Source organism: Coturnix japonica, chromosome Z, assembly GCF_054131305.1.
Source record: "Coturnix japonica strain WE chromosome Z, WE-NBRP24, whole genome shotgun sequence".
Lineage (NCBI taxonomy): Eukaryota > Metazoa > Chordata > Aves > Galliformes > Phasianidae > Coturnix > Coturnix japonica.
Window position 1 is genome coordinate 2,995,984 of NC_140702.1, and position 27,989 is coordinate 3,023,972.

The following is a 27,989-nucleotide window of genomic DNA, read 5'->3' on the forward strand; positions in this document are numbered from 1 at the left end:
GTACATATATCAGTAATTATTATTCTACAGACAGACTGAAACAGGTCTTTGTGCCATACTAAAACCAAATACTTTCTACAAACCCAGGCAATCAAGTATAGGGAAAAATCCTCAGCACAGACTACTGCAACTGGATCACTGTATAATAGAAACTAGATTTTACTTTACTGTTCTCTGCTGTATTTCAGACAACACCTGTCTTACCTGTGACATGAATCTTGAAGGTGAGTTTCTGGCCAGCAGCCTCGCAGCTGTACTCCCCTGCACCTTTCTTCTCCAGCTGGCTCACCACCAGCCGACGCTGTTTGCCCTCTGACTCCACCCTGAACTTCTTGCACCAGGTGATCAGTTTCCCCTCCTTGTACCACTTCACCTCCGTCTTCTCCTGGGCCACCTCGCAGCTCAGCGTGGCATTTTCTGTTGGTGCAGCCTTCACCTCCTTCTGCACCTTCTGCTTGTTGATAAAGGCATCCTCTGCTTCTGGAACTGGAAAACATTGGGTAAAATAGACATTAGATATGAACAGCTTGTGACTGGAAGATATTTAAAGCTGCTTCTGTGTCGTATTGGGCCATTTCCCGGAGCAACACTGCTTTACAGTGTTTATCACACATTCTACAGTCCATATGGTCATCCCATCCCTCTGGGTAGTCTTTACTATCAGCTGGGACTCCTAATTTTCAGATTTCTTCGAATGAAGACAATGACAGATCTATATATATAGATATATATATACCACACCTACACCCCCAAATCTGCTACAACTCCATATTCCTCCCCATATTTGCCCCCGACAGCCCCCAGTAGCCCCATATCACCCTAAGGCCCCCACAACCCTCTATCTCTCCATACACCACCCCTTCAAGCCCCATACCTGCCCATATCCTCACACAGCTCAGCTGCCTTCACCTGTGCTCCAGACGCTGACACATTGCAGCCCCACATCCCCCTCTGCCCCCCCCACAATGGCCACTCCCGCGCACTGCAGCTCAGCCAATCGGAGCCGGCGGAGCTGCCGCTGCCCAATGGGAGGCCGGGGGAGGCCGGCGCTGGGACGGGGAGAGGAGAGAAGAGACAGAGGCAGCACTGAGGTGGGATGGGCTGATGGGGAGTGCGGGGAGGACAGGGGGGTGTGGGGCTGTGGGGGGGCAGAGGGGGATGTGGGGCTGCAATGTGTCAGCGTCTGGAGCACAGGTGAAGGCAGCTGAGCTGTGTGAGCAGTTGTGTTTGAGTCTGGCTGCAGCTCTCTTAGACCCCACTGAAGGGCTGAGTGCCACTGGGAAAGGATCTCTGTGTGGAGATTGCTTCTACTAGAGGTAGTTCTATCAGACTGTTCTATAGAGCTGTGCAGGGGCTGTAAAGGGAGTTTATGGGGACTCTAGGGAATGTTTTGTAATGCCTGCTGGGGCTGCAGGCAGCATTGCCTTCCTCCTTAGGGGGCAGGTTCAATCACAAACCTCCCTATTTCCTCTCACAAACGTCCTACAAACCATGTCTGGGCAGTGCTGTCTCGGCCTGGATCTCAGCTCCTGAGACTGTCAGATGTGAAGCAGCAGCTGCTGGGACAGGGCTGGCTCTGTGTGCCCTCTGTGGGTCTGTGGGCATAGAGTGGGGCAGAGGGATGACTGTGAGAGGGAGGAATTGCCCAGCCACTAGAAAGAGGAAATCAGCTGAAAAGGGGAGATTTGAGAAGCACTGAGGCTGTGGCTGTTTGGACAGTAAGAAGAAACCAAGCTGTCACTGTGCAGATGGGAACTCCAGTAGGAGAGCTGTGGTGGCTTTACAGATGGCAGACAGCACCTGGAGTGTAGAGCCAAGGGTAGGGGGGGGATCTTCCTCTCAGCAATGCCATGCAAAGAATGATGCTGACTCCTGCAGGGTCGGCTTTGCTGTGTGACCCTGGGTGGAAGCAGCTGGAAGGTCTCAGCCCTTCTGCGTTATCCCAGGAGCTGGGGCAGTGCTCGGTCTCATCCCACCCCTGCTAATAGCAAATGCAGAATCCCTTATCTGTGTGCCCTTTTCTCTCATGTAGAGTCACCGACCCTGGGAAGTTCAAGAAAAGTTTGGATGTTGTGTTGAGGGCTATGATTTAACTGGGAAGTATTGGTGATGGTTGGACTGGATGATCTTATAGGTCTTTTCCAACCTTGATAATTCTATGCAGTTGTAGCAGATTGTGGGTGTGTAGGTGTGGTATATATATGTACATCTATGGGAATATTCGTATGAAAAAGATAGATCCATGCGTGTTCTGGGCTGCACTGAAAAAGGGGTGGCCAGCAGGAGAGGGAGGTGATTGTCCCCTCCTGCTCAGCTCTTGTGAGGCCCTATTTGCAGCACTGTGTCCAGGCCTGGGAAGGATGTGGAGCTGTTGGGGTGGGTCCAGAGGAGGAAAACTGTGATGATCAGAGGGCTGGAGCAGCTCTCCTATGAGGAAAGGTGGAGGGATCTGGGCTTGTTTAGCCTGGAGAAGGCTGCGGGGAGACCTCATTGTGGCCTTTCAGTACTTGAAGGGAGCATATAAACACGAGGGGGAATGGCTGTGTATGAGGGTGGATAGTGATAGGAGAAGGGGGAATGGTTTTAAACTGAGACAGGGGAGGTTTAGGTTGGATCTTAGGAAGGTGTTTTTCGCCATGTTCACACCATTTTCAGTGAGCTGGATGAGTCTGTTGTTGGCATTTTAATACCATTTACCAGTCAGGCAATATGTATGGAGTATTTGGCTCTCTCTACAGTCATGAATGTTTGAGTATCTTCAACATGTGGCTCATTGCTTCCATTTCAGGCTGCCCAGAGAAGCTGTGGATGCCAGTCCTTGGTGTTGAAGGCGAGGCTGGATGGGTGATGGGCAGCCTGAGCTGGTTAGTGGGCAGCCAGCCCATGGCAGGGTGTTTAGAACTGGATGATCTTGAAGGTTTCTTCAAACACAAGCCCTCCCGTGATCCTATGATTCTGTGATTTCATTCAGGTTTATGAAGATGAGATGAGTTCTCCTGAATGCGCTGCTCTCCATAGGATTATACTTGGAGTCTTAAATTATAATTGGGTGACTTAAACCAGACACCAAACTTTCTGATGGCCAAAATGAAATGAAATCAATCCTTTACTGTGTCAGTAGTCTGTAACCAGAGCCCATCAGGTAATTCCCAGCCTCCTGCCTGTATCAGTGGCTGCACACAGTGAAAAAGTCTGATGGGATTTTAACCTCTAAAATGTTCCAAAGCAACCAGAGGGTGAATATGTTCACTGTGCAAATACCTGCAGGAATAAGCTTGTCATGTATGTCCTCAGGTACCACAGTAGTTAATGGTGGGACTCAGTAGGTCATGCTGAAAGTTGAGTCTGCTGATCTTGAAGGTCTCATCCAGCCTAAATCACCTCATGCTAATATTTCTGTATTTATTTCTGTTCAGCTCCCCGAAAACCTCCCACCCAGCCCCCAGCTGACCCCGTGGTGAAAAATAAAACAGAAACCTCAGTGACGCTGGCATGGTCCTCTCCAAAGATGCACCGCCCCATTCCAATCGATGGCTACATTGTGGAACCCAATAAACTAACTGGCTTCACCTGGGTGAGGTGCCACGAGTCTCATGTCCCCGTCCCAGAGTTCACGGTGAGCAATCTGTCTGAAGAGGCTGATGATCAGTTCCGAGTGTCTGCAGTCAATGCGCATGGACAGAGCCCGTCTCTGGAATTCCCAGGGAGCGTGCACCTTGATAAGCACAAAAACCCCAATGGAAATTGGGTCAGTGTGTGCTGAGCAGCTGTGTTGGTTCCCTAAAGATGTTTCCTTTGACTTTAAGGATAGTAGTGCATTAACACACCAAAGGCTTTCCCTTATTCCTAGTTCTCCTATCTCCTATCAACTTCCAGCTACCACTAAAGTGATACAAGTTCTGTTTCTGTGACAGAGACATGAAAATCCTTATCTCTTGATATCTCACATGTGCAAGAGGCAGAACTTTCTGTAACAGATCTGAAGCATAGAAGTGCTTCTTCCAGCACTCATGCAAAGGGAGAAGTAGAAATGTACCTATGATTTAATCTTCCATCTTTAGATGAGATACCAGACTTGCATCTAAAGAGCATTAAGACATCCATGTTGTTGTTCCTCAGAACCAGTCCTGGCTGTGAAATCCCCCCTAACAACTGGTGAAGCTGTACCTGGAGGGGATGCCATGTTTACTATTGACCTTACAACAACGTGTTGTGGCACTTGGTACCTCAGTGGTAAAGTCTTACAGGAAAGCGAGACCTGCATCATCAAGAGAACCCAAACTACTCACAGCCTAATCATAAAGAACGTCCCCAAGAACGATGATGGAGCAGAAGTGAAATTTGTTGCCAAAAATGTTGATGTCAGCCCCAAGATGAGAGTGAGAGGTATTTGCTTTGATCCTTCTCCTTCCCTCTTACAGTCAAGGCATAGTTGCTGTGATCTGATGATTAGAACTGGGGCTGCAGGCATTCACTGACTGTACCAAATACCTGAAATTGCACCCCATGGACTGACGTGAGTCCTGGTTTTGCCCTAAACATGATAGCACTGAGTGTAGGGTAAGCCAATCTACCCAGCTGCTTGGTGTCTGAACCAGATTGCTTCATGCCAGCTGATGAATGTCTGCAGTTCACAGCTATTGGCAGTGCATTCAGTCAGCAGGTTTACCACTGCATCACCATAGAGCAGTACTTTCAGCTCCAGGTTCAGACAGCCTTTCTGATTGCACTGGAATAGTTTAGAAGTAGGGGAGCAATCGTTCCAATAATATCTCTATCAACCAGCTTTGCAAGACAAAATAGAACAAATAAACATTCATGATGGGAGGACCTGTTTGTCATTGGGTGGAAACCTCTGCAGAAGCATGTTTAGAGCATTATTGATCAGTAGAAGGAGATGTTTGGTTGATTTTTACTTAGTAAATCCAAAAAGAAGACCAAATGTAATATCTTGAATTGCTCAGCGGTGACACAATGATGAGTGCAGGATTAGAAGGTAATACTTTTTCAGAGATCTTGCAGCAGACATTGACCATGTTAGCGTGATCTAAATTGAAATAACGAGGCCTTTGCTCCTGACAGGTGCTGCAGTGAGATTTACCAATAAGAGCAAAGATGTAGAAAAGATCTCCGCTCGGCTGCGTGAGGAAGCCAAACTGCAGGCTGAGCTTTCAGACACAGGCGCTACTGTGGAGTGGATGAAGGATGGGAAGGAGCTCAAGGCCAGTGAAAAATATGAACTGCACATTGTGGGGAAGAAACACACCCTGAAAATTCACATCATTTCAATGGATGATGCTGGAAGTTGTCAGTGCATGTGTGAGGGGGATAAAATGCTCTATCAGCTTTCAGTGAAAGGTATGTGACAGTCTGGGCTGTCCTCTTCCTGCCCAGGGCCAGCAGACTGCATTCACCTGACTCCCCAACAGTCCAGCTGTTGTCAGACAGCATCTGGGGTGTTTTCAGTGGCTGTTTTGACTTGAACTGGCCAGTCTGCTTTGTACAGCCATTTGATTTCTGTGTTCTGTCCTGTGATTCATCCCTAAGATGAACATAGAGGAAATGAAGGGAAAGATAGGAAAAAGAGCATCCCAGCCTTCCTGCTCTTCTCTCTGGGTGGCCACGAGAGATGATGTCAACAGCTCTTTTTGTAGCAGTGATCCCAAATGTAGAAGAGACCTGTGAAGAGTCACAGGGATGTTTCCTTAGCTGTCATTCCATGGTGGGCTTTTTCTGACACAGATGTAGAGAGAAACTGAACTTTCCCATGCAGGGAAAGTCTGTTTTGCTGCAGGGTGTAGGTCTGATCTCAGAGATCCACACGCTGGGCCTTGATTGCAATAAATGAGAGCCCTTTGTTTGCTCCAGTGGAAGACTTTCCATTTCTGCAGTACCCTCTGCAGATGACACAAATGCAAATGCACCTTCTTCCCAGCAACAATTGCCTTTTTTTTTTTTTACACTGAGTGTGCATGAGGCTCTTCATCATATTCTGCTGGCTTCTCACCCTTGTTGATCCAAAGAGAAACAATAAAGCCCTAGAGTTGTGTATGCACTTTGGCATTGGAGAGCTTACTTAATTGCTTCTTCTCAAAGAACAAACTCCAGAGAGGCATGGAGACAGCTCCAAAGAGAATTGAATAATGGGTATAAATTTAAGGAGAGCAGAACTTCCTGCCAAGGCTTGTCAGCTAGTCTTAATTTTGCTTTTCTTCTCTCTCTTTGTCATGCTAGCATAATATTTCATACTGGCAGGTCTGCCCTCAGAATTAACTAGCACAGGCTGCCCAGGGAGGTGGTGGGATCCCTGGAGGTGTTCAGGAGCTGTCGAGATGTGGCCCTGATGGATGTTATCAGGGGGCATGGTGGGGTGGGTTGGGGTTGGAATCAAAGGAGGACCCCCATGTATTTCAGCAGGAAGCACTACTGGTAATAAGACCTTTGGAGCAAATCCTGGTAGGGCCACGCTCAGCTGGTCCAGTCCGGAGGCTGTTCCTCCTTCCTGCAGTATCTGCAGTGAAAACCAGCAGCTGCTTTTGTGTGGCTGGGCTCACATCCAGCAGTGGTGAGGGAACTACAATGATAAGAGACAGTTGCTGAAAAAATGAACGAAATTTGACTGTATGATAGGATGGAGTTAAATGTATTGACAGGATCTCAGGCATCCCAGTGTCCATCAGCTGGCTCTCAAGCTCCTAAAAGACAGGCGTTCTGTAAAACATTGTTGAATTTGTATTATACATGCGTGTTCTTGGAACTGCTGAACAAATCATGCATAATCCAGACTTTGATTTTAGCAGCTCTGACTGCGCTTTCTCAACAGACCCAACTCAGTTGTATGCGCTGTTTTGAAATGATATGTTAACAAGAAGTTGGAAAACAAACTCCATTACCCGCAGTAAAATAGGACCGTGGCCTTAGGCTTAAACTTTTGGCTAAGAAAGTGGTGAGATTTTGAATCTTTGAAGTCAATTATTCCAGTGTGTGTTAATAGGGGCCAGTTTCATCATCTAACTTTTGAGCTCCAATTAATTTCCATAAAGGAATTCTTTTTTTCTTTTCGGTCCTGAATGATATCTCCATCTTTTAGGCTCAATTTGTTTGCAATGTCCTGGTGAAGTGGTACAAAAATGGCAAAGAAATCATGACTAGTAACAAGTTCACAATGGAAGATAAAGGGAAACTGCATAATCTTCTGGCTTCACCTGTAACGAAAGAAGATGAGGAAACATACATCTGCAAAATTGGAGATGACACTGATTTTTGATTGGAAAGTCTCAGGTAAGTTTGTGAGGCAAACATGGGATCACAATCCATGTAAAGCACTTCAGACTTAATTCATTTGATTTGTCCAACCCTGTGGGTTTCCAGTATTTAGGACAAAGATTGCATAGCTCTATTGAAGCAATTCTGACCTTCCTGTTGCCCCTATGCAAATCCACAGTACGAGCAAATAATGTAACTGTGTTGTGATGAATTCAGGACAGCCTTATCTCCAGCTGGGGCTGGAGTCATGACTTGAGCCCTGACATCTGGGCTTCATTCTTCCAGTTCATGAATTGCCTCAGCACTTACATCATCTTTAAACCTATGACTGAAATGGTCCTAGGTTCTTAGCATGGGAATCCTGTCTCCTCTTTTGACAAATTAAACTCCACATTTGGAGAGTTGAGTGTCTCCTGCTGTACGCGAAGGACGTTGTGATCTCCGAGGTGTCTCCCTGAGGTGCTGTAAGCACAGCCATTAGCTCATAGTGCAAGTAAAGCACTGTCAGGTCAAGCCTGGAGGAGTAATGCTTGTCACTGACATGTTCCTGTTCAGGGTGGAGCTGGAGGGTAAAATAACACAAGAAATTGTCATTGAAATTCAATATCTGTGAAATTCAGCTGGCTGCAATCACAGAACCTGGCGTTAAGATCTGTTTTCTGGTTTATTTCTTGAGCCTATTTTCCATAACCCAGTCCTCATTTATGAACTGAAGCTCTGCTGGAAGCCTTTCGCTGTGTATGCTCATGCTGCAGTGCAGCGCTTGTGACCTCTAACAGCACATTCACGTTCCTCTGATCACAGGATCCTTAAGGTTGATTAAGACCCTCTAGTCCGACTACTCACCCATCACCACCATGATGCTCACCATCAGCTAGCTAAAAACTCAGCAGAGATGATAGATCAAGCCCAACACTGGATTTGGGATGGCTAGAGATTCCTAAGATATTGAAGGATTGCTTGCAGGTGGTGTTGGCTCAGGTATTCACCCTGCATCCCACCTCCCGTTCTGTTTGGTTGAGAATCATGCATTCTGCAATTTCACTTTGTAATTCAAAGTCCCTGGCTTTATCTGTTGACAAACTGATCTAAAACAAGCAGAGAAGACTCCGTTGGAACTGGTTGATGCAGAACAAAGGCATCCCCAAAGGACAAGTTGCACTGTTTGATGAACATTATTGGATGAGAGCTAAGCTAAGATTTAAAAAGTTCTGGGGCTGTCTGTGAGCATCAAATCCAGAGGAAGCCTGCATGATTCCCTGAGAATGGATACCTCCTACTTTGGTGTAGGGTTAAGGGAGCACTAGCAGTAACTCCTATCACAAAATGTCACATGGCTCAGACAAAAAAGCCATCAAGAGGGCTTAATTAGGAGCACCAAATGGTCACAAGATGGTCTTAGGGCAGGGAAATAATCTATCTAAGTGATATTGATTGATGCTATTAGTTCTTAACAGCTTGACTCTAGAGGGACTGTTCTTCTTTGGTCACCTAGTTTTAAAAGAATAGATGGCTCCTGTCTATTACAATTTTTAACGCATTATTTGTTCACTGATGCCATAAATGTGCCTGGCATAGCAATTGGCCTTGGTATATTCAGTGACTGAAAGCAACAGTTGTTGCTCTAAGAAATGCAGTACTAAGCTAGGTCTGCCTGTAGCTGACAGCCATCAGCTTGCTCCTCAGGCAGGTTGTGTCTGGATGAAATGAAGGGCATGAAATACTGATGTGCTCATCAAACTCTGCTTGTTAGCTTAGAGACAAAGTGTTGAATAGGTTTGTTCATGCATTGCAAACACGTTACTTATCTGCCTTCATTTTAGCTTCAGAAGAACGTGTGCAGAATACAGAATTGATTAAAAGAAATAACAACTGTCTGCATAGAACTTACTCTTTCCTTACACAGGAGAATCAAGCACACGTTTGTATGTGAGTACCTCCAGAGGTGAAACTTGATCACCCAAATGTAATGAGCAGAGACATTACAGTCAGTTCTAACTGTATCTTCATGCTGTGCTGAATAAGCCTGAGTCAGGATGTAAACCACTTTCTCTTTTTTTCTTCAGATGAAGCCATTAATTTTGTCAACAAGCCCAAAACAACTCCAGAAATATCAGTCAGTCCTTCTGAAGACCTGGAGCTGGTGTGTGAGGTGTCAGCTGCAAGCGGAGCTGTCGTATGGAGAAAGATCAAACAGAGGTGAAGCAGGACCAGAGGACAACCATCATCTCCAAGGGGACGCACCGCAAGCTCATGGTCAAAAATGTGACCCTGAAAGACCAAGGGAGCTACAGCTGTGAAACAAAAGATGACAAAGCAACATTCCAAGTGAAAGTCAGAGGTGAGAAAATGTTTGGAATCCCAGAGATAAAGGAACGCTTCATTTTGTGTGTCTTGCATTTGGAGGATCAACTGACAGCCTCTCTGGTGCAAAACATTTTGGCTATAGGACTTTCTTGGTCATCTAGTGTCATAGCAACACTTTTCTACATGTGCTTCTCCATCCAGGAATGAATTACTGCAACAAACAATAGGCAAGGAGGGTAACTTGTGCAGCTCTTGTAGTCAGCTGGTGTCTGCAGGGTTACAGTGCAAGAGCACACCAGGCATGCAAGGAGTGAGAAAAGGGGAGGTGGTTGAAGAGATCTGGTTACAAAATTTGAATGACACAATGAGGTGGAAAATGCCAATAATCAGACTGATAAATGGCCTGGGTTGCAAAGGCCCACAGTGCTCATCCAGTTCCAACCCCCTTCTTCCTATGTGCAGGGTTGCCAAGCAGCAGCCCAGGCTGCCCAGAACCACATCCAGCCTGGCCTTGAATGCCTGCAGGGATGGAGCATCCACAGTCTCCTTGGGCAACCTGTTCTAGAGGGCCGTTCCCTTCTGATTTACTGGAAATGTAGAGAGACATGAGAAGAAAAAAAGAGAAGGGAGGAGGTTCAGCAGTGCATGCAGGTGTTCTAAATCTCATGTCCAAATCTGCTATTAGACTGCAAAACGTTTAGCTTTGTGATATGATATGATATGATATGATACGATACGATACGATACGATACGATATGATATGATATGATATGATATGATATGATATGCCTATCATTTCCCAAGTTGAGTCTACAAACAAGGACAAGGTAGACAAGGAGGTGAAGGCTGTACTGACTCAAAATGCCACGCTGAGCTGCGAGGTGGCCCAGGAGAAGACGGAGGTGAAGTGGTACAAGGAGGGGAAACTGATCACCTGGAGCAAGAAGTTCAAGGTGGAGTCAGAGGGCAAACAGCGTCGGCTGGTGCTGAGCCAGGTGGAGAAGAAAGATGCAGGGGAGTACAGCTGCGAGGCTGCTGGCCAGAAACTCACCTTCAAGATTCATGTCACAGGTGAGAGAAATTGTTTTGATTGTATTGAACTCCCCAACAAAGAAGGAGGGGAAAGTTAAGTGGTTTGACATGTGCAACCCCAGCATTCAGTGATGCAGATGGTGCTTAAATTCTGTTTAATTCGTGTACTTTTCTGTTTGCCTTCTGAAGCTATGAACACAGAGGACTTGGGTAGCCTCAGCTTAAGACAGGCTGGAAATAATTGGGGAATTTCCCTGGGGATCTCAAGTAGATGCAATGATAGCAAAATGAGAAGTCAATAATTACAGGGGAAATTAAAGAATATTAAAGATATCTTTAGGGCACAAGCACACCCCTGCAAATGCTACTTCCTCGATAGTCTTAGAGACAGCATTTGGTCACAATGCTTGAAGGCGGCATTAATGGTTTGTATTAAATTAAAGAAACCTGCAACTAAAAAGGCTTTCCCATATTTTCTTTTGTTTTCTTCTCTATAAGAGGTGCAAAAGAAATGCTTAAAAATAGGAAGGCTTCAAGCCGGTGCTTTTCTTTCCAGAAATGGAGGAAGACAGGCGTTCTATTTATTAGGAGTGTCTGATAAGAAAGTGGAAAAAGGCTTTTTTCCTAGGGTCTATAGCAACATAAGAAGGGGCAATGGTTTCAAAAGTTAAGAGGGTAGACTCAGTTTGGACATGAGAAAAGTTCTTTATGATGAGGGTGGTGATACACTGGAACAGATTGTCCAGTGAAGGTTGTGGGTGACTCATCATTGGGAGTGTCCAAGGCCAGGCTGGATGGGGACCCTGGGCAGCCTCATTTAGTGAATGATGTCCCTGACCGCGGCAAGAGGTTGGACTGGATGATCTTTAAAGCTTCCTTCTATACCCAAACCGTTCTATGATTCCATAGGGGAAACCATTTTATTACTGCCTCTGAAAACTCAGGCGATATTAGAACTGTTTTCAGAAATAAGTAGGTGAGAAAAATACATTTCCTCACTATGACTTAATCACAAACAGAATTTAACCTTGACCCTCACCTGGCTTTTGCTGGCAAAGCAACTTACAGCTGTCAGCTTGTTTGGACCATTTAATGCCTGTCCCCTTGTATGAAACAGACTTTTCAATGACTGCGTATGCTGGTGTGCTGCTAGACAGTGGGGAAAGGGGTGTTTTTTTCTTTTTGAAGATTTTGGAACATGATACTGGTGGAAATGAAAACAAGTTTAGGGCTATCTAAGCTGTTTTGGTCTGGCAGGGAGGAAGTTCTTCACTGGCAATTGATATAGTTCAGATGTTCTCATTCAGTTCATAGCACCGTCAGGAAATGTGAGTGGGAAAGCTGTCCTCAACAGTACAGTCCAAAGACTAATTTGGGCATTTGGGGAAGGCTGTGTAGAAAAGATTCATGTCTTAAATGTGCCCATTTGCCTTCAATTCCAGAAGCAGAAGATGCTTTTATCAACAAGCAGAAGGTGCAGAAGGAGGTGAAGGCTGCACCAACAGAAAATGCCACGCTGAGCTGCGAGGTGGCCCAGGAGAAGACTGAGGTGAAGTGGTACAAGGAGGGGAAACTGATCACCTGGAGCAAGAAGTTCAAGGCTGAGTCAGAGGGCAAACAGCGTCGGCTGGTGGTGAGCCAGGTGGAGAAGAAAGATGCAGGGGAGTACAGCTGCGAGGCTGCTGGCCAGAAACTCACCATCAAGGTTCATGTAACTGGTAGGAAACACGTTTTGCTTGATATTCTTTGATTATTCCATAGTCTGACTGTGGAAACATCTGTGTGAACGTGTCCTCTTGATTCTGCCATGAAACTTTTGGGGAGGATGAAAAGAATTGCTTACAAACGTGCAGGTAAAATGATTATTTGCTTTTAACAATGTTTCATCCAGCTCTTCCCCTACAACTACTTTTATCATCATCTGTCCATGGATGTCCAACTGTGATTCGTACAATGTGCAACACTGCTCTACCAGTTGATATTTCAACAGTAGTAGTTACAGATCTCTACTGTGGCTGCACTAGGAAGGTTTGGTTGTCGGTGTCCTAAGAACTTTTAGTCAGAGGCATTGCACTTGCCTTTGGCTTGTTGAATCCCACGTTGACGACCATTCGTTCCATGTTCTGTAAATGTAATGATCAGTCGTGAATCCATTGATACCTTTCTAATTGTACGTTTCTCATTAGTCTGAGAGTTTAGCACGGAGGTAGATCTCTCACTCCAGCTGCAGTAGAGATTGCTCTGGTGTCAGTATATTTTGCACAAGATCCGGTAAATTTTAACTTAGACTCCAGATAGCCGTGGGCACATCAGCTGCATTCTGAGTGACCATTAGTGAGCTGGCTGATGACGAGGGTTTGTCTTCTGTTTTATTTGTAGCTGCACTCTACTGGTTTTTGCTCATAAGTCAACTTGTTCTCTGTTAACTTTACAGTTGTCGTCTTGTATTCTGAGCTGATCAGGACAGGGAATCTGTTTTCTCCTGTTCTTTCTTATGGCAGTGAACACATTGGAGCTTAATCCTGGTCAAGGTTTGGCATTTGATCAGCTCTGTGGAGGAGCAACTGTACTGGGAGTCTGCTGCCTTTCTGCTCACGCAGACCTGGTGTCCTTGCAGGGCATAGCTTGCGTTCTGTTCCCTTGTAAAGGTTGCAGTCTTTGCTCTCTCCGTCTTGGGGCATTCTGCTCCTTCAGTCCCTGGTGTGCAATATATCTCTGCTCCTGTAGTAGACAGTTTTGCTGCTGCCTGTGGTGTAGACTCTAAACTATCAGCTCTTACTGTTCCCACACCACGTGGATGTTATTCTGGGGCCTTTGGATCTGTTCCGTGAGTTGTGTAGCTCATGCTTTTGGCTCAGGAAATTGGCAGTTTCAGCAAAGAGTGGATTACAGACAGGGTAGATTTGGGAGGTATCTGTCAGAGCAAATGAAACATGAACGTTGACAGAAAGACTATGGCAACAGCTGGAATCAACCAAGTTAATCCTCAGCAGCCAAAGCCAGCCCACGTCTTATTGCAGAGGTGTAGGGAGAAAACCCAGAAATGTAGTGCTTTTCCACTTGAATTTTGCTAGCTGAGGGCTATTATTAGCTGTTTGCCTCAGAAACCAAAGGTTTTCTGTTCTCTTTCAGACCGGATGAGCTCATGGCTGCACAGGGTAATGTAATACCTCCTCCTCTGCCATACGTGGAGAGTGCTTGCCTAGCTACCGTTGCTGTATTTCTCATGTGTACCACTGTAACATGACGTGCCAGTCCAGCCCTCACTGCAAAATGATGTGGTGTGAAAGTCAGGAGGGATTATGAGTACTCTTGGAGTGGTTGGCTCTTTCACTACAGGAATCCTCATCTTACTAGCTTCGCCCAAAGTGGAATGGAGTCCTGAGTCTTAATTGATCCTCTTCCCATTGCACTCAGAAAGCTTTTCAGGGTTCCTCTACCCCAGGGTTCCAATGGTAGCACAGAACAATCCTATTTTAAGGACATGTTGAATATTAGGTACTCAGTGTTGAGTGTTACGGGATGCAGATTAGACCTTCTTGCTTAAAAGAAACAAGTGCTGCACACCTTGGAAACCTATAGAAAACTAGAGTAAAAAGGGCTGATTCTGCCATCTCATTATCTCAGTATTTGTGGTGCACGCTGAAATCCTTACTTGAAGTGGGCCAAAGCTCCATTGCATTTGTGAGAAGTTTTGCATCACCTGGTTGGTCTAGGCCATGTTTGTTGTCTTGCTAATGAGCAAGCCTTCTGATCTTCATCAAATCATTGCGGTTGGAAAAGACCACAGAGATCCCCACATCCAGCCTCAACCCATCCCACCATGCACACTGCCCACGTCCCTCAGTGCCACATCTCCATGGTTATTGAACACTTCCAGGGATGGTGACCCCACCAGCTCCCTGCAAAGCTGTGCCACCACATCACCATTCCTCTTCAGAAGAAGTTTTTCTTAACATCCAACTTGAACCTCCCCTGAAAACCATCAGTCAAAACAGGGGCTGTTGAAGATGGGCGGAGAGAATGATGCTTCTACAGTCAATACAAGCAGGGAGATCAAATGTAGAGTGTGTCAACTGCATTCTTGCATTGGCTTGCTGCCCTGCTCCCTGGCCTTCAGTGGACTGCAGTGCTGGTGGTAGAGCTGTGGTGTGAATCCTGGGATTGCACGTACTGCAACGGTCAGCAGCACAGCAACTTGAGCTGAACTTACCCTCCTGGGCAGCTGCTGCCACTCAGAATTCAGACAGCATGCAGAGGAGAAAGTCATGAAGGAAGGGAAAGGGATGGCAGCAGAAGGCTTCACAGAGTGACAGCGAGGAGGGAGGAGATAGGGGACAGGTCCTGGAAGGGTTTGCCATGACTGCTGGGGAGCAGGAGCCTTCCCGGTCACCTGAGCTGGGTATGCCTGAATATGCTTGCATGAATGATCTGAAGGAGTGGTCTTCCATGTCTCCACTGCAAATAAAAGGCAATGTCAGTCCCCCTCACACCTACTAGTCCCGCATTCATCCTTGGAGCCTCTGTCTTGGTATCAACATCAGGACCCTGGGATCTTTCCTGGGACCCAGACAAGCATAGGAAGCTTCTTCAAAATTGGGCTGCTGTTAGAAGCTGGCTAGCACTAGAGAAGTCCATGATGTAAGTGCGTCAGAAATATTCTGCACTTCTATAGCCTTTTGTAGGGCAAACCATTTAATAGAAGTGGGAGCCCATTTATTTAGGGTTTATCTGTTCTCCTACATTTCAAATACTAGGCGTATTTGGACCCTCTTGGTTTCTTCAGCTCCTAGGTTCTTTCTTGCCTAGATTTGACACTTTGTTTTAACAGAAGAGCTGATATTCTCTAGTGAAGGCTATTAGTTTGGGCACAAGTGGTAACCTAAACCTTTTCCAACCTGTACATAAAACCTGCAAGATGGTCTCATTTCAGTCCCTCAGTCAATACTTTTTCTTTTCTTCCCTCAGAGCCAAAACCTGTGTTTATAAACCAGGAGAAGGTGCAGAAAGAGGTGAGTGCTGCCCTGGCATCAAGTGCCTCCCTCAGCTGTGAAGTAGCACAGGATCCAACTGAAGTAAAATGGTACAAGCAGATAAAATATCTATTTTAATTTCCATGCCTTTGCTTCTCTTCTAAGCAGAAGCTCTGGATTTCTTGTTGGATCATTTTCTTCCTTCCCGCTCAGCAAAAGATTCTATTAGCCATATTCTTTATGTTGTAACAGATGATGGATGAGCTGTTATAGAATTGTGAGGCATAGAAACTGAAAACTGCTGACTTTAAGGATTTGAGAAGTTACTAATTTTCCTGTTTCAATGTCTTTCTCAGAACCAGAGGCTAAATTTGAAAAGGAATTTGTCCAGAAGGAGACACTCGTTGTTCAAGAGCATGAAAGCATCACTCTGACTATCTCAGGAACACCTGAATCTGCTGCAGTGAAGTGGTACAAAGATGGAAAGGAAATCAGGACGAGCAAGAAGTATGAGATCAAGAGTGACGGGGCATCCAGGACTCTGACGGTGATCCTGGCAGAGAGCACAGACACTGCTGTGTATGCTTGCCATACGCATAAGACAAAGAATGACAAGCAGGAATTGGAAGTACAAGTGAAAGGTGAGCAGATAGAAGCCCGCATGTTGTGTCCTTCTTTACAGCTGCTCTTTTCTTATGGGAGGATGAAGTGAAGAAGATTGGTCTCTCTTAACAGCTGTTCTTAAAAGCTTGACGCTTGAATTGCTGTTGCAGCTGCTGTAGCAACCCCAGCATAGACCAGAAAAGACCTTCTTGCCTCCAGAGATCCAAGTTTGTCCTCTGCTGCCCACTTGAGAGCTCAGGGACTATGGTGGGTTCTTTTCTAGTGTGTGCTCTTCACTGTCATCACCCAGTTTCTATCTCTTCCTAAAGTAGTTGGTAGGGTGTGTTCAGAGCCTCAGCTCTTCCTGACTCTGCTAAGCATGTCAGAGCTGATGAGGAGGATGTAGAATGGGGTTTGTGTCCCTTCAGACACCTACACTGGAGAAATCTGCAGCTGGCATGCACCCCACCAGCTCCCTTTGGCTGTGACTGCATGGGAGTGGTTGCTAGCAGGTCATGTCAACAGGTTGAATGTGTCACATTCCCAGATCTCTGATTCCATTGGCTGTGTCTCCAGTGACATGAAATACAAATGTGGTTGCTGGGGTTCTTCCATCTGTACAGATTTTTAATGGTAGTCAGGCAAATTAGACTCTGATGTTAAAAAACAGAACAATCAAAGCAGCAATAGGAGACAGTCCCAACCAACCGACAATAGCAGCAAAAAACCACCACACATCTCATTAGGTAGAAGATTAGAGACACTGGAAGGTAGTCTTTAAGCCTCTTTAAAGCACTGTTCTTACATTGCAGAAATAGAATGATAATATAATTCCATGCTGATAATATCTCCAGATTTCTCTCTTCTGGGTTTCTTTCAGCCTGCCATGATCCCCAAGTGTGTCTGTTCATGGGGTTTTTTATTTGGTTTTGTAGAACACGTTTGTTAACTTGTGCATTCTCATAGTTCTTTTCTTTCCTCTGCTTCTTAGAAATCCCAGTGAAGTTCACCAAGAAGCTCGAAGCTGTTAATGCTGAGATTGGAGGCAGTGTCACTTTAAGCTGTGAAGTGAGCCATGCCAAAGGGAAGGTGGTGTGGCGCAGGAATGCAGTTGAGATCAAACCCAGCAAACGTTTCCAGATTGATGAGGAAGGGGTCAGAAGAACCCTGACAATAACAGGGATCCAGGCTGAGGATGAGGGAGAGTACTTCTGTGAGTCCAGAGATGACAAGAGCAGCATTACCATCACCCCCAAAGGTATGTCTCTGGAAATGAAGGCTGACAGTGCGGAAGGATCCTTGGCTTCCCTCATCAGCCATTACAACACTGCAAAGCTGAGTTTAATTGTGTGTTTATGCTGTTCTCTGTGTTAACAACTAGTACAAAACTTGTCTTTCTCTCTAAATAGCTGTGGAACAACTGCTTCTGAAGAGCACAGCAGTTAAGTGGGCAAATCAGCCTTCAAGTCTGGAATTAAGCATCCCAAATGTAAGATGGGAATTTTTTTACCCCTTCTTTGCCTCTTTTCTTCTTGCATCTTTGTAGATGCAAAGAGGATATCCTCTACAGGCAGGAGATGTGAGTGTGAGTTATGGTGATCACTTCCTGCGGGTCATAAAATCTGATGCTTCCAATAAAATCATTGACTCTTTTGGCTCTTTGAAGGTGCTCATACATAAAGGAGCTCATACACTTAGGGACACATCTTTCATGTGCTCCTAAGTGGTTTCTTCTTCTCCATCAGCTCCCATGGTGGTGAAATTTGTTGGTTCAGACTTTTGTACTAGGAGCTCAGCAGTGGTTAAAGCTCACACTTGTGCAAAGTAAGTAAACAAGCTCCTGCAATTCGTCTCTACTCTGTTTTAGCTGTGGATTAGCTTGAAAGTTCCCTTCCATAAGCTTTATCGTTCCCTTCTGTAAGTCTACTTACACAGACTGAGTTGCTTAACTTGAAGTCTTGCTCCAGGATTTTGAGCATATTATTAGCAAAAAATATCACAAATAATTTCACCAACAATTCTCCCCACCTATATGTAGCTTTCCTTTTTTTCACTGGAAGGGTTTACACTGGCAGATAGGGTGGGCATGTAGAAACAACCCCATTAATTCTCACGAAGCTGTGATTTCTCTGACTGGCCTTTGTTTTGTGATTCTGCATGCATGCCCCGTAGCTAAAGCCTGGATGTCTTCCCCAACACCTTCAGTCTCCCATCCTTATTTAAGTTACTCCATAGCAAATCTCTCTGCTAGTACAAGAGAGTTTTTATTTTACCCCTTCTGTGAGGCAGCAACTGGATGGGAAGGGTGAGATGAGGGAGGACTAGGTTGTTTGGGTGCATTTTTATTTATTTATTTATTTTTGCCTAAGAGCCAACTGGGAATCAGAGATACCAAAATTTGAAGACGAACTGTGTCATACTGAGCAGGGTTTGTCAAATCACTGGCATGCACTGTTAGGACATCTTCTTCATCAACATATTCCGGGCTGAGAGTTGTCACAAAATTCTGCTTCTGTGTCCCAAAATGTGCACTTATCAATTCTATTGGCAGTTATGCCAATATTCTATTCGCAATTATGTCAATAATGCATATAAGAATGTTATGCACTGGGCCATTGCCACCAGGGTATCCCTCCAATATCAAGAGGATTGTTGTAACATGATTGTCCCTAGTACAAGTAATGATAATGTGCTCAAAACAATAGGTTTTTTTGTTGTTAATGACAAGTTCTAGTGAGCATGGAGAGTAGGCACTGCCTTTCATTATTCCTTATGCCAGATGCTCCTAGAGACCTCATTCCCAACTAAATCCACATCCTTCTTTCTCCTTCTCAGAATTGCCTGTGAAAATCAGCAAACCATTGGCAGACATGAGCGTCACTCAGAAGGACAAGGTCACATTTGAGTGTGAGCTGTCCAGGCCCAAGTGGACGTCAAGTGGTTCAAGGTATGGCATGTAGTGGTATTTTCCTTTCTGACTTGTCTGGAAATGAATGAGAGCCTTTAATTTCACTTCCAAGGGATGCAAGTCTGAGCTTTTGCTTGATAGCTTTTGCACTGCTCTCTTTTCTTTATGCTCTTTTACTTGCCCAGATCAGCAATCTTTGTTATTCTGTCCTGAGTTCATTTATCAAGCTGTTTTGGGTTTCTTGTGAACTCCTGAGGTCTTGCTGCACAAAATATTGTTGGCTGGAGTACAGTCTTGACCTTCAACTCTAACATAGAAATTCTCAGCCAGGATTTTGCAGCCTTGTTGTGAACTGGGTTTTAGGGTGAAATCTCAGTTTTCTTTGCACGTGACAGTGTGAGAATTTGCTCTGGCACTTTGTGTACCTCCGCGGTGCTCAGCTGTTCCTTCCCTTACTTGGGGATAACGTCATTTATTCAAGGTGATGTCCAAACGGGCTTGTTAACAGTCCTCAGCAGTGCCTTAAGCTCTCATATGTCAGCCAGAATTTCTGCATGTTCTATAGCTGTTCCTACATGTTGAAAACACTGCACTGTGCTTAAGCTTCAGCATATGTTCCAGTAAGCACAGTTCCATTAATTCTGGGGGAGTGGATGAATTAAGCATAGATCTGAAGGCTGCCTTTGCTCAGTGCAGAGATGGAAGGACTCATGGAGATGTGACTTGATATTTTCCCTTCTAGGATGGGAAGGAGCTCCATCAAAGTAAAAAAGTGGGTGTTACTTCCCAGGGAAATAAGAGAAGCCTCATTTTTCACAAGTGTGAATATGAAGATCAGGGAACATCCACGTGCCAAGCAGCTGAAGAAAAGACATCAGCTACCCTAAAGGTACATGGTATGTTTAACTGAAAGAGCAAATAAATCCTCTTGTGGTGTTTTGCACCACAGGAAGAAATGCTTCATGGCAGTTTGGGCATTTCTTGGTTAGTCATTGTGGATACCTTTCTCTTTCTTCTTTATGCTCAAGGCAGATTTTCCCTCCATGTGTTGCACTGGTTAAACCCCAGTTTGTAGCTCATCAGCAGGCTCTGAAGCATCAGACTGGTTACTGAACACACGGGTCTGCTGTGCCCTGGCAGATGCCACCTTCCCAAGGGACGTCTGAAAGGATTTCCTACTAGATGCTGTCCTCATGTGGCCACTTGGGTTCAGTGTTAGCATGAACATGAACATCTGTCCTGTCCCATGACTTTGGTGAACTCTCATTTTCTATCTCAGTCTGCAACCAGTTTGGGTTGCTGTTTCAGTACTGGCTGTTTTATGCAGCCATTCCATTTGCTCTGGTTTAGGTTCTTTTTTTTTTTTTTTTTTTCTCTTTTCTTTTTTTCAGGCATCATTTCTATACAGTAGGCAAAGCCAGCCTATTACATTTGATTTACAGTTTTTAGCTTTGGCTGGTAAGCATGTCAGCTCTCAGACATTTTCATCAACAGGTTTGAAGAGCTGAAATGAACCAGCCTGGTCACACTGGTCTGTTTTTGGTGGTGTAATGAATTTATGAATTTAAACTGATTGACCCCATAAGGTTTTACAATGTATTGCTCACGTCTGGTGGAGCTATCACAGCAACGAGTTTATATATTTAGCATTTGGGGAGGCAAATGGTTGGGGATACTCTTTCATTTGCTTGCATCTCAGAGTGAATCACCAGTATGTGAACCATCCTTCATCTCCTTTGTATTGCTTTTGTGTGTGTCTGTGTGTGGTTTCCCCTGTGAATTTCATCCTTTCCAGTTATATGGAAGTTCTCTTTTGAGCAGTGAAATTAGATGTTCCATCAGCAGTCATAATGGTAAAGCTGAGTTGCCACCTTATCTGTGTCCTTTTTGTCTGGCGTCTCAATAACTGCTGCCCCACCACAATATCTGCCTAATACTTCAGCTCCATGGATGCCTCCTTGTGCAAACTGAGAGCCTGTATTTGGTGTGCATAGATCTGGGCTTACATCTGTGCTGGTAAATGCACTAGTGCATGGACTAAGCAGTCCTGCCTCCTGTGCTGTGAGCATTGAGATGGGGCTCCTACAAGCTGCCCATTGCAAGATATTTAGAAACTAATTGCTGCGGAGGTTTCCATCCTCTTTTCAGACTAACTGAAATTTGGTTAGTGGGATCAAAACAGAAGGGGCAGGGAGGGAGAGCTGACCAAGGACTACTGATGGAACAACTATGAATCCTTGGTTCCTCAGGATTCCCTGCAACAGCAGTTGGCAACAGGAGTAAGGGGGCTCAGGAGGACACTGTAGAGTAGTGTGAAAAATGAGCGAAGGGAGTTACTAATTGATCCCTCTTGGAAAGCAGTCCAAGAGTAGTCCTCTTCATAAACTCTCCCATTGTGTGTGGTTTTATCTTTATGAGGTGTTCATAACAAGTGATGTGTAGATCTCCCTTATCTCATAATGTCTTTGCCTGCCTGCAGTGAATATGCAGGATACTGGATCATATACCAGCTTCTTTGAATTACTGCTCATGTCAGGAGATAAAATCTGCCTATTCTTTGAACTAACACTGGCGAGGGTTAGTTATTCTGGCTACCGAGAGAATGACACAGCAGATTAAACTCATTCATTTCCTTCTTTGTCAAATGCCTTTTCATCCAACTGCATGTCCCATAGAAATTCAGAGCAGTGTTGGCTGAGGGAAGTGGAAATATTTATCTCCTGTGTGTATCTGCCACCCTATTTGTACATGTCCCTCCTGGCAGAGCGCAGAGATTGGAGGAGTTGGATTAGGCAGTGGTTTCGCTTTTGCTCACAGAACCACTTGTTCTGTGGTCTCCCAGCTACGGGAGTGTGCAGCTACGGGAGCTGCAGTTCGACTTGATGATCTTCAAGGTCTTTTCCAACATGGGTAATTCTATGATTCTATGATTCAATACAGGAACTCTGCTCCTGAGGTTAATCCAAGTTGTATCCAGACCCTTCAGAAGGAAAGGGAAATAGTAGCACAGAAAAACGGTCTGATTCTGACATAAATAAGTGCAGACCTGGAGAGTTAAAAGGGATTGTGTGATGTTCAAGGGATTTTGAAGCAATGATGTCCCCTAGGTAAGATTTGTGGCTGACATTCCCCATACATTGTTGGCACACAAGCTAAGGAGAGACTAGTGATGAGCATGCAGAGAAGCCAATGGTTCAGACAGGTTTGTAGTGACACGACATTGTAGAGTTCTGTCTAGTTCTCCTTGGCATAGTTTGGAAAATAAAGATGAGGTGATTGGTGGTAACCAATATGGCTTCATCAAGGTCAAGCCATGGCTGACAAACTTGGTGGTCTTTCATGGTGGAGTAACAGCATCAGTGGATAATGGGAGAGCTACTGACATCATCTACTTGGACTTGTGCAGAGCATTTGATCCCGTCCTGCATGACATCCTGGTCACCAAAGTGGAGAGAAATGGTTTTGATGGATGGACCAGTTGCAGGATAGGGAACTGGCTGGAGAAAACTTGTTGTTCAGAGCTAAGTTGCTGTATTTAACCAAAGTAATTATCAATGTCTGTGTTTCATTGAACCTCTATTCCATTTCATAATGCGAGGAGTTTGATATCGGGATGGGAAGGTCATGGTTTGATTTGGATGTTGGAGTAAGAATCAAAAGATCTGGGCTCTCTTCAGGTTGTCAGTCTTATTGTCTGACTTCTTAACAACATTCCTTTCTTTCTATTATTTTTTAATGATGTTTTAAGGCATTTTGAGCTGATAGGTGTAGTGTTCATGTGCAGTAATGTTGACATGAGTAAGTAGGGTGATAATGTAAGGGTTTTTTACATTCCTTCTAAATCTCTGCTTTCTCTTGTTCCACCCTTCTTAAAGAGCAATCCATTAGTCTAGTATAGGAGTTGTGTGATGAGGATGTGACTGAGCCTGAAGAAGCCAAATTTGAATGCGAGATATCCATTCCTTCTGTGAAACCTCGCAGGTGGTATCTACGTGGGAAGTCTTACAGGCTGGTAGAAACTTGATTATGCAGCAAGAAGGTACCATCCACCGGCTGACCATACCGAAAACCACCACTGATATGACAGGCACCATTCAGTTCTCAATTGGCAAATCCAAATCCACAGCCAATCTGCTCGTCAGAGGTAACATATCCAGGCTTGGTTTACATCTTGAAGATGAAGAATTAATTAACGTACAGGCTTCCTTCACTGGAGTCTTTGAAATATTGTGTGTGTGTCTGGAGGGTCTGCTCCATTTCCAGTTCAAAGTCGTTGGACACCAAATGAGACAGCTGCATCTCAGTAAAAGATCTGTTTGAATAGTTGTGATGTGCTTACTATTCAGATCTACAGAGCTGAGGTTTTGTCCTTGGCTATACCAAAGAAGTCAAATCAGGTGAAATTAATTGTATTTCTGAACTAGACAAGTTTAAGTTTGGTAGCACCTAAATTTGATGCAGTTTGTCATTGATTTCATCTGAAAGAAACTTCCAGGCTTTTTATCTGCTGTTGTCCCCAGCGTAAGAGTCTCCATTCACATCCTAAAGTACTTGTTATATTTTCAACTCACTCTTAATTGAATAAAAGCCTCAACTGGGAGTAATTTAAAAAGCACAGAACAAGAGCTGGACCTTGCATTTGGTAGATAATATACAGTATTACTTTATAGAAATGTAGTCAGTTGCATTCCCTATAGGCAATCATTTGTTTTATCTTTAGAGTGGTTCAAAGAACCATTGTGAACATGACATTAATTGGAATGGAACAGACGTAAGAGACTTTCCTATTCTTCCAATTGTCCTCATCCTTTCTTCTCTTCCACCCCTGCTTTGCAGATTCCCATATACAAATCACCAGGAAGTTGGAGGACAAGACAGCTTTGGAATGTCATTCTGTCATCCTGTCCTGTGACTTCAAGCCTTCTCCAAAGGTTATGAAATGGTTCAAGGGCCACACACCCATCGAGCCCTCTGAGAAATACAAGATCAAGAGGGATAAGCATTCAGCAGAGCTCAAGATTCTGAAGTTGAAGCTGAGCTGGTGTGTACAAGTGCAAGGCAGGAATTGCAGGGACTGAGGCCACACTGACAGCTGAAGGTATGAGCAGGGAGGGTGGCCTCTTCCATGTCCTATTTCACCTCCGATTTCTCTTCTTGAGGTTGATTTCTGACATTCTCTCCTGCTAACTTTATTAATGTATAATCTTCACATAGATGATTACACAAAGATCATCTAGTCCAACCATTCTACCACATCCCAGTATGATTTATAATAACAGTGGTAACAGTTCACCTTGTTTCCCCACAGCCCACAATGTAGAAGTAACGAAGCAGCTGCAGGATGTGGAAATTGAAGAAGAGAGCTCTGCTGTCTTCTCCTGCGAGCTGTCCCATGATGTCGAGGACGTGGAATGGTTCCTGAATGGCAACCTCCTTTACACCAACAATTACAATGACATCAAGAACGTTGGCAATTGCTGCACACTGACAATGAAGCAGGTTAAGCCTGAGGATGCTGGCACAGTGACAGTGAAGTCAGACAAGGTGTCAGAAAGCGCGCGCCTGAAGGTGATAGGTGGGTCTGATCACTCCCCTCCTGGATGTAAGAGATGCTAAGGAGCTCCAGTTCATTCTATTGTGCAGCAATCCTGCTTTTAAAGCTCACCTCTCTGGGGTGACAAGTCATCAGGGGCTTTCTTCCAGTGGAAGGTTCCATTGCAGCAGATATCAACGAAGGAGGATGGTTTTGGTGTCCTGCCAAAGCATTCCATTGCTTTTTACCATCGTTTTACTTAACACAAGGAGACTTACAAGAGCAATTTCTTTTACTGCTTCAGTAGCATGCAGTGTCAATGCTGTTGTCTGCAAGGATTTATGACTGCAGGGAGAGATCATTCAGAGTGTGTGTTTTGCCTCTGGAATGACTAATGGCCAGGCTGTGAACAACCTGATCTAGCTGTGAATGTCCCTGTTTATTGCTGGGGAGCTGGGCTAGATGGCCTTTAAGGGTCTCTTCCAGTTCTAAGGATGCTGTGATTCTAATCTGCTCTCCCCAGCAGTTAAACTCTTTTACTCAGTGCGCTCAGAGTTTGAAGGATTTCCTCTTTCTCCTTTCTTTTGCATTTGGTGGATGTTTTTTCCCCAGTATAAACATCTGATGTGTGAAATAGAAGATAGATAAAAGGAGTCAATAAAACAGGAAAATCAAAATTGTTCAGCAGCTTATCCTCTTAATACTGTGGCCTGCTGTATGAGCTCTGCTCCATGTGAGGGCAATGCCAGCTCTCCAGCTTTAGAAGAGCTGCATCCCAATTACTTCATATGATATCAGTCCCACCCACGGCAATGCAGGCTGTCGCTGCTGTTCCCTGTATTCTCCTACTGATTAGTTCAGAATTCCATAAAGCGCATTCAGTCAACAGACATGAAACCGTTTTAGGTTCTATATTGGTGTCGTCAGTACTGGTAAAGATTTATTGATCCCTCTTTAAAAATCTGAAAGCAACTGGAAATGTCTCAACTTCTGTATCACATTGTTGTGTTTTGCCTGTTTAATAGCAGAGAAGCCTGCTGTCTTCATGAAGTCCTTGGATGATGTTTTTGATGAGGAGCGGGGTGTGATTAAATTGGAACGCAAAGTCTCTAAAGAGAAGGTCAAACCAGTGTGGAAAAAGGTCAGTGTTGTGCTCACTTCTGGCAACAAGTATGAGCTGGTACAGTCTGGGAAGACCCTATGTCCCCTTATCCATGACCTCGAGAAGTCAGATGCAGGTTTATATACCTGTGATATTGGCACTGATGTTGCCAAGTCAGAGGTCGGCGTTCAGGGTAAGTACTGTGGAAAGTAAAGGAGTGCTGAAAGCACATTCAGTGTGGTCACTATGTCTTACACCTATTCCCCCACGAGCCTTAATAGTTTCTACAATAGAACTGTATTACTGCAATTTAGCGCAGTGATGTCTGGAAAATTCCCATTGCTATTGATGTAAATGTATCTCATTTTGCCATGAAAATCACCAAACACGTCAAGAATGACCTGGAAATGTTTGCTTTCTAAACATTCCTAAAATGGAGAAATGGTTTGAACACCAGTGGGGGTAGGATGGTAACAAATTAGCTAATAGAAACAGTTAATTTCTTGTCATAGGCAAAACCCTTTTTCTCACGCAGCATCCTAGAGTTGTCCTCTCTGTTAGGTTTTTCCCCCTGTAGCTCATTGAATCTTCATTGTGCTCCATGGACTGAGCTGCTCTCCTTGTAGTTCTTCCAGAGCAAACCAAGAGATTCACGTCTCTTTTTTTTATAGCTTTCTGGTGATTCTGAGAGGAGAATGTCTTAGAGAATACATCAGTAAGGAACGCAGCCATGTTCTGCAAATCCTGAGTTACCAGTACTGCTACTCACATCAGTCACAAATGCCTTTTCTCCATATAAACCTCATACTAACCTATCTCTTATCTTCCAGAGCTGAATATTGGCATTACCAAACAGCTGTAAAGCACTGAAATCCAGGAGGGAGAAGACTGTAATTTTGAATGCATTCTGTCCGATGAAAGCATTGATGAGTTCAAGTGGACACTGAATGTAAGCAGAGTGGAAAGTGGTGGGCGATTTAAAGCTTCTGACGTGGGTTGGAAATAGACTCTCCTTATCAAAAGTGTGACTCCTACTGACGCTGGGGAAGTCATTTTTACTGCCCACGGTCTAACCTCCAGAGCCTCTCTGTCTGTGAAAGGTAACGAGATGGGAGAGATTCTGGGGTCTGATTCCTTCAACTGTCTTCTGATAAGATTGTTGTGAGAGCTAACTCATAATATGGTTAAAGTGAATAGCAACCTTCTACTTGAACCTTGAAGCACTGAGAATTTCTCTTAAAAATAAGTAAAAGGTGGCAACATTTTACACAAATGTGAGAACTACCCAAAGCACTGGGGTAGTGTTGGAAATTGGCATCTCACTCCAGCTTGTTCCATTACCAGTAAATCAGGAATGATCTGTTGAGGGAACTGTGGGAGCAAATATCCTCTAAGTATAAGCTGAAGGGATGGCCTTCACATCATCTAGCTGTACAACAAATTCCTATCTAGAACATGTGCATCTGAGAGCATCATCCGAGGCTCCCAGTGTGATGAGTGGAGAGAAGAAAGAGGCAGTTTTCAGACATGGTTCATCATCCTCAATGGGGTAGATTTAAGAGAGAATAAATGGTGCCTGGAATTCTGTTGTCTGTACTTTGCAGATTACTGCTGGCTGTAGGATGGCCTCTGCTGCAAGTGCCTCTCTAACTTATCTCCAGCATGTAGATGCGTGTATTTTGAGAGAGGCATCCTATCCTAAGTGTATGTTACTCAAAAAGCATGTTTTCTTTCAGAAAAACCTACTGAGGTAACAAAACAGCTGGAGGATAAGACAGCAGCAGCAGGGCAGGACATCAGCCTGAGCCGTGAGCTGTCGAAAAGAGATGTGAACATCAGGTGGTACAAGGATGGCAAAGCAATCAGAAAAAGCCACAAGTACGACTTGCAGCAGGAGGGAACTGGGGCCATTCTGATCATCCATGTCTCTACCGCCAAGGACAGCGGGGAGTACACCTGTGAGACAGAGGACTCTGAAACAAAAGCCAGGGTCACTGTGCAAGGTGAGTTGAAAAGCACACTGGGGATGGCATGTAGAGAAGTTGAGGTAAATATCTGCAGCCTGTGGGTGATGTTTTTCTCTTCTGTTTCCTTGAGTGGGATCAATTCTTAGTTTTCAGAAAATATGGTGGATTAAAATATTTTAGTTAAAATAATCTCTAAACTGAATGATAAATGGCATGAGAAAGCAAAACTGAGAACTAAGGAAGGCTCCAGAAGAGAAAACAAAGTCCAGTAGGGCATATTTAGAGACAGGTGAAGAAC

At 44.6% G+C, this 27,989-nt stretch overlaps 2 protein-coding genes and 1 long non-coding RNA gene across 3 annotated transcripts; all 3 read left to right on the forward strand.

Annotated features, from left to right (window-relative positions):
* Window positions 1-15,227: 15,227 nt before the first annotated feature.
* LOC146753492 (obscurin-like) lies at window positions 15,228-16,310 on the forward strand. The gene is made up of 3 exons (XM_085529375.1): window positions 15,228-15,617; window positions 15,935-16,219; window positions 16,261-16,310. Exons 1-3 carry the CDS (start codon window positions 15,524-15,526, stop codon window positions 16,308-16,310), a joined length of 429 nt encoding a protein of 142 aa, XP_085385501.1. The 5' UTR covers window positions 15,228-15,523.
* LOC146753493 (uncharacterized) lies at window positions 16,308-24,164 on the forward strand. The gene is made up of 6 exons (XR_014940006.1): window positions 16,308-16,448; window positions 17,173-17,439; window positions 17,591-17,670; window positions 19,017-19,128; window positions 19,832-19,978; window positions 23,926-24,164. It is a non-coding gene; the product is annotated as an uncharacterized LOC146753493 (long non-coding RNA).
* Window positions 24,165-24,351: 187 nt separating this feature from the next.
* Window positions 24,352-26,586, forward strand: LOC146753494 (obscurin-like). Its single transcript, XM_085529377.1, has 3 exons — window positions 24,352-24,664; window positions 25,648-25,917; window positions 26,555-26,586. The coding sequence occupies exons 1-3, from the start codon at window positions 24,352-24,354 to the stop codon at window positions 26,584-26,586; spliced, it is 615 nt and encodes a 204-aa protein (XP_085385503.1).
* Window positions 26,587-27,989: the final 1,403 nt, after the last annotated feature.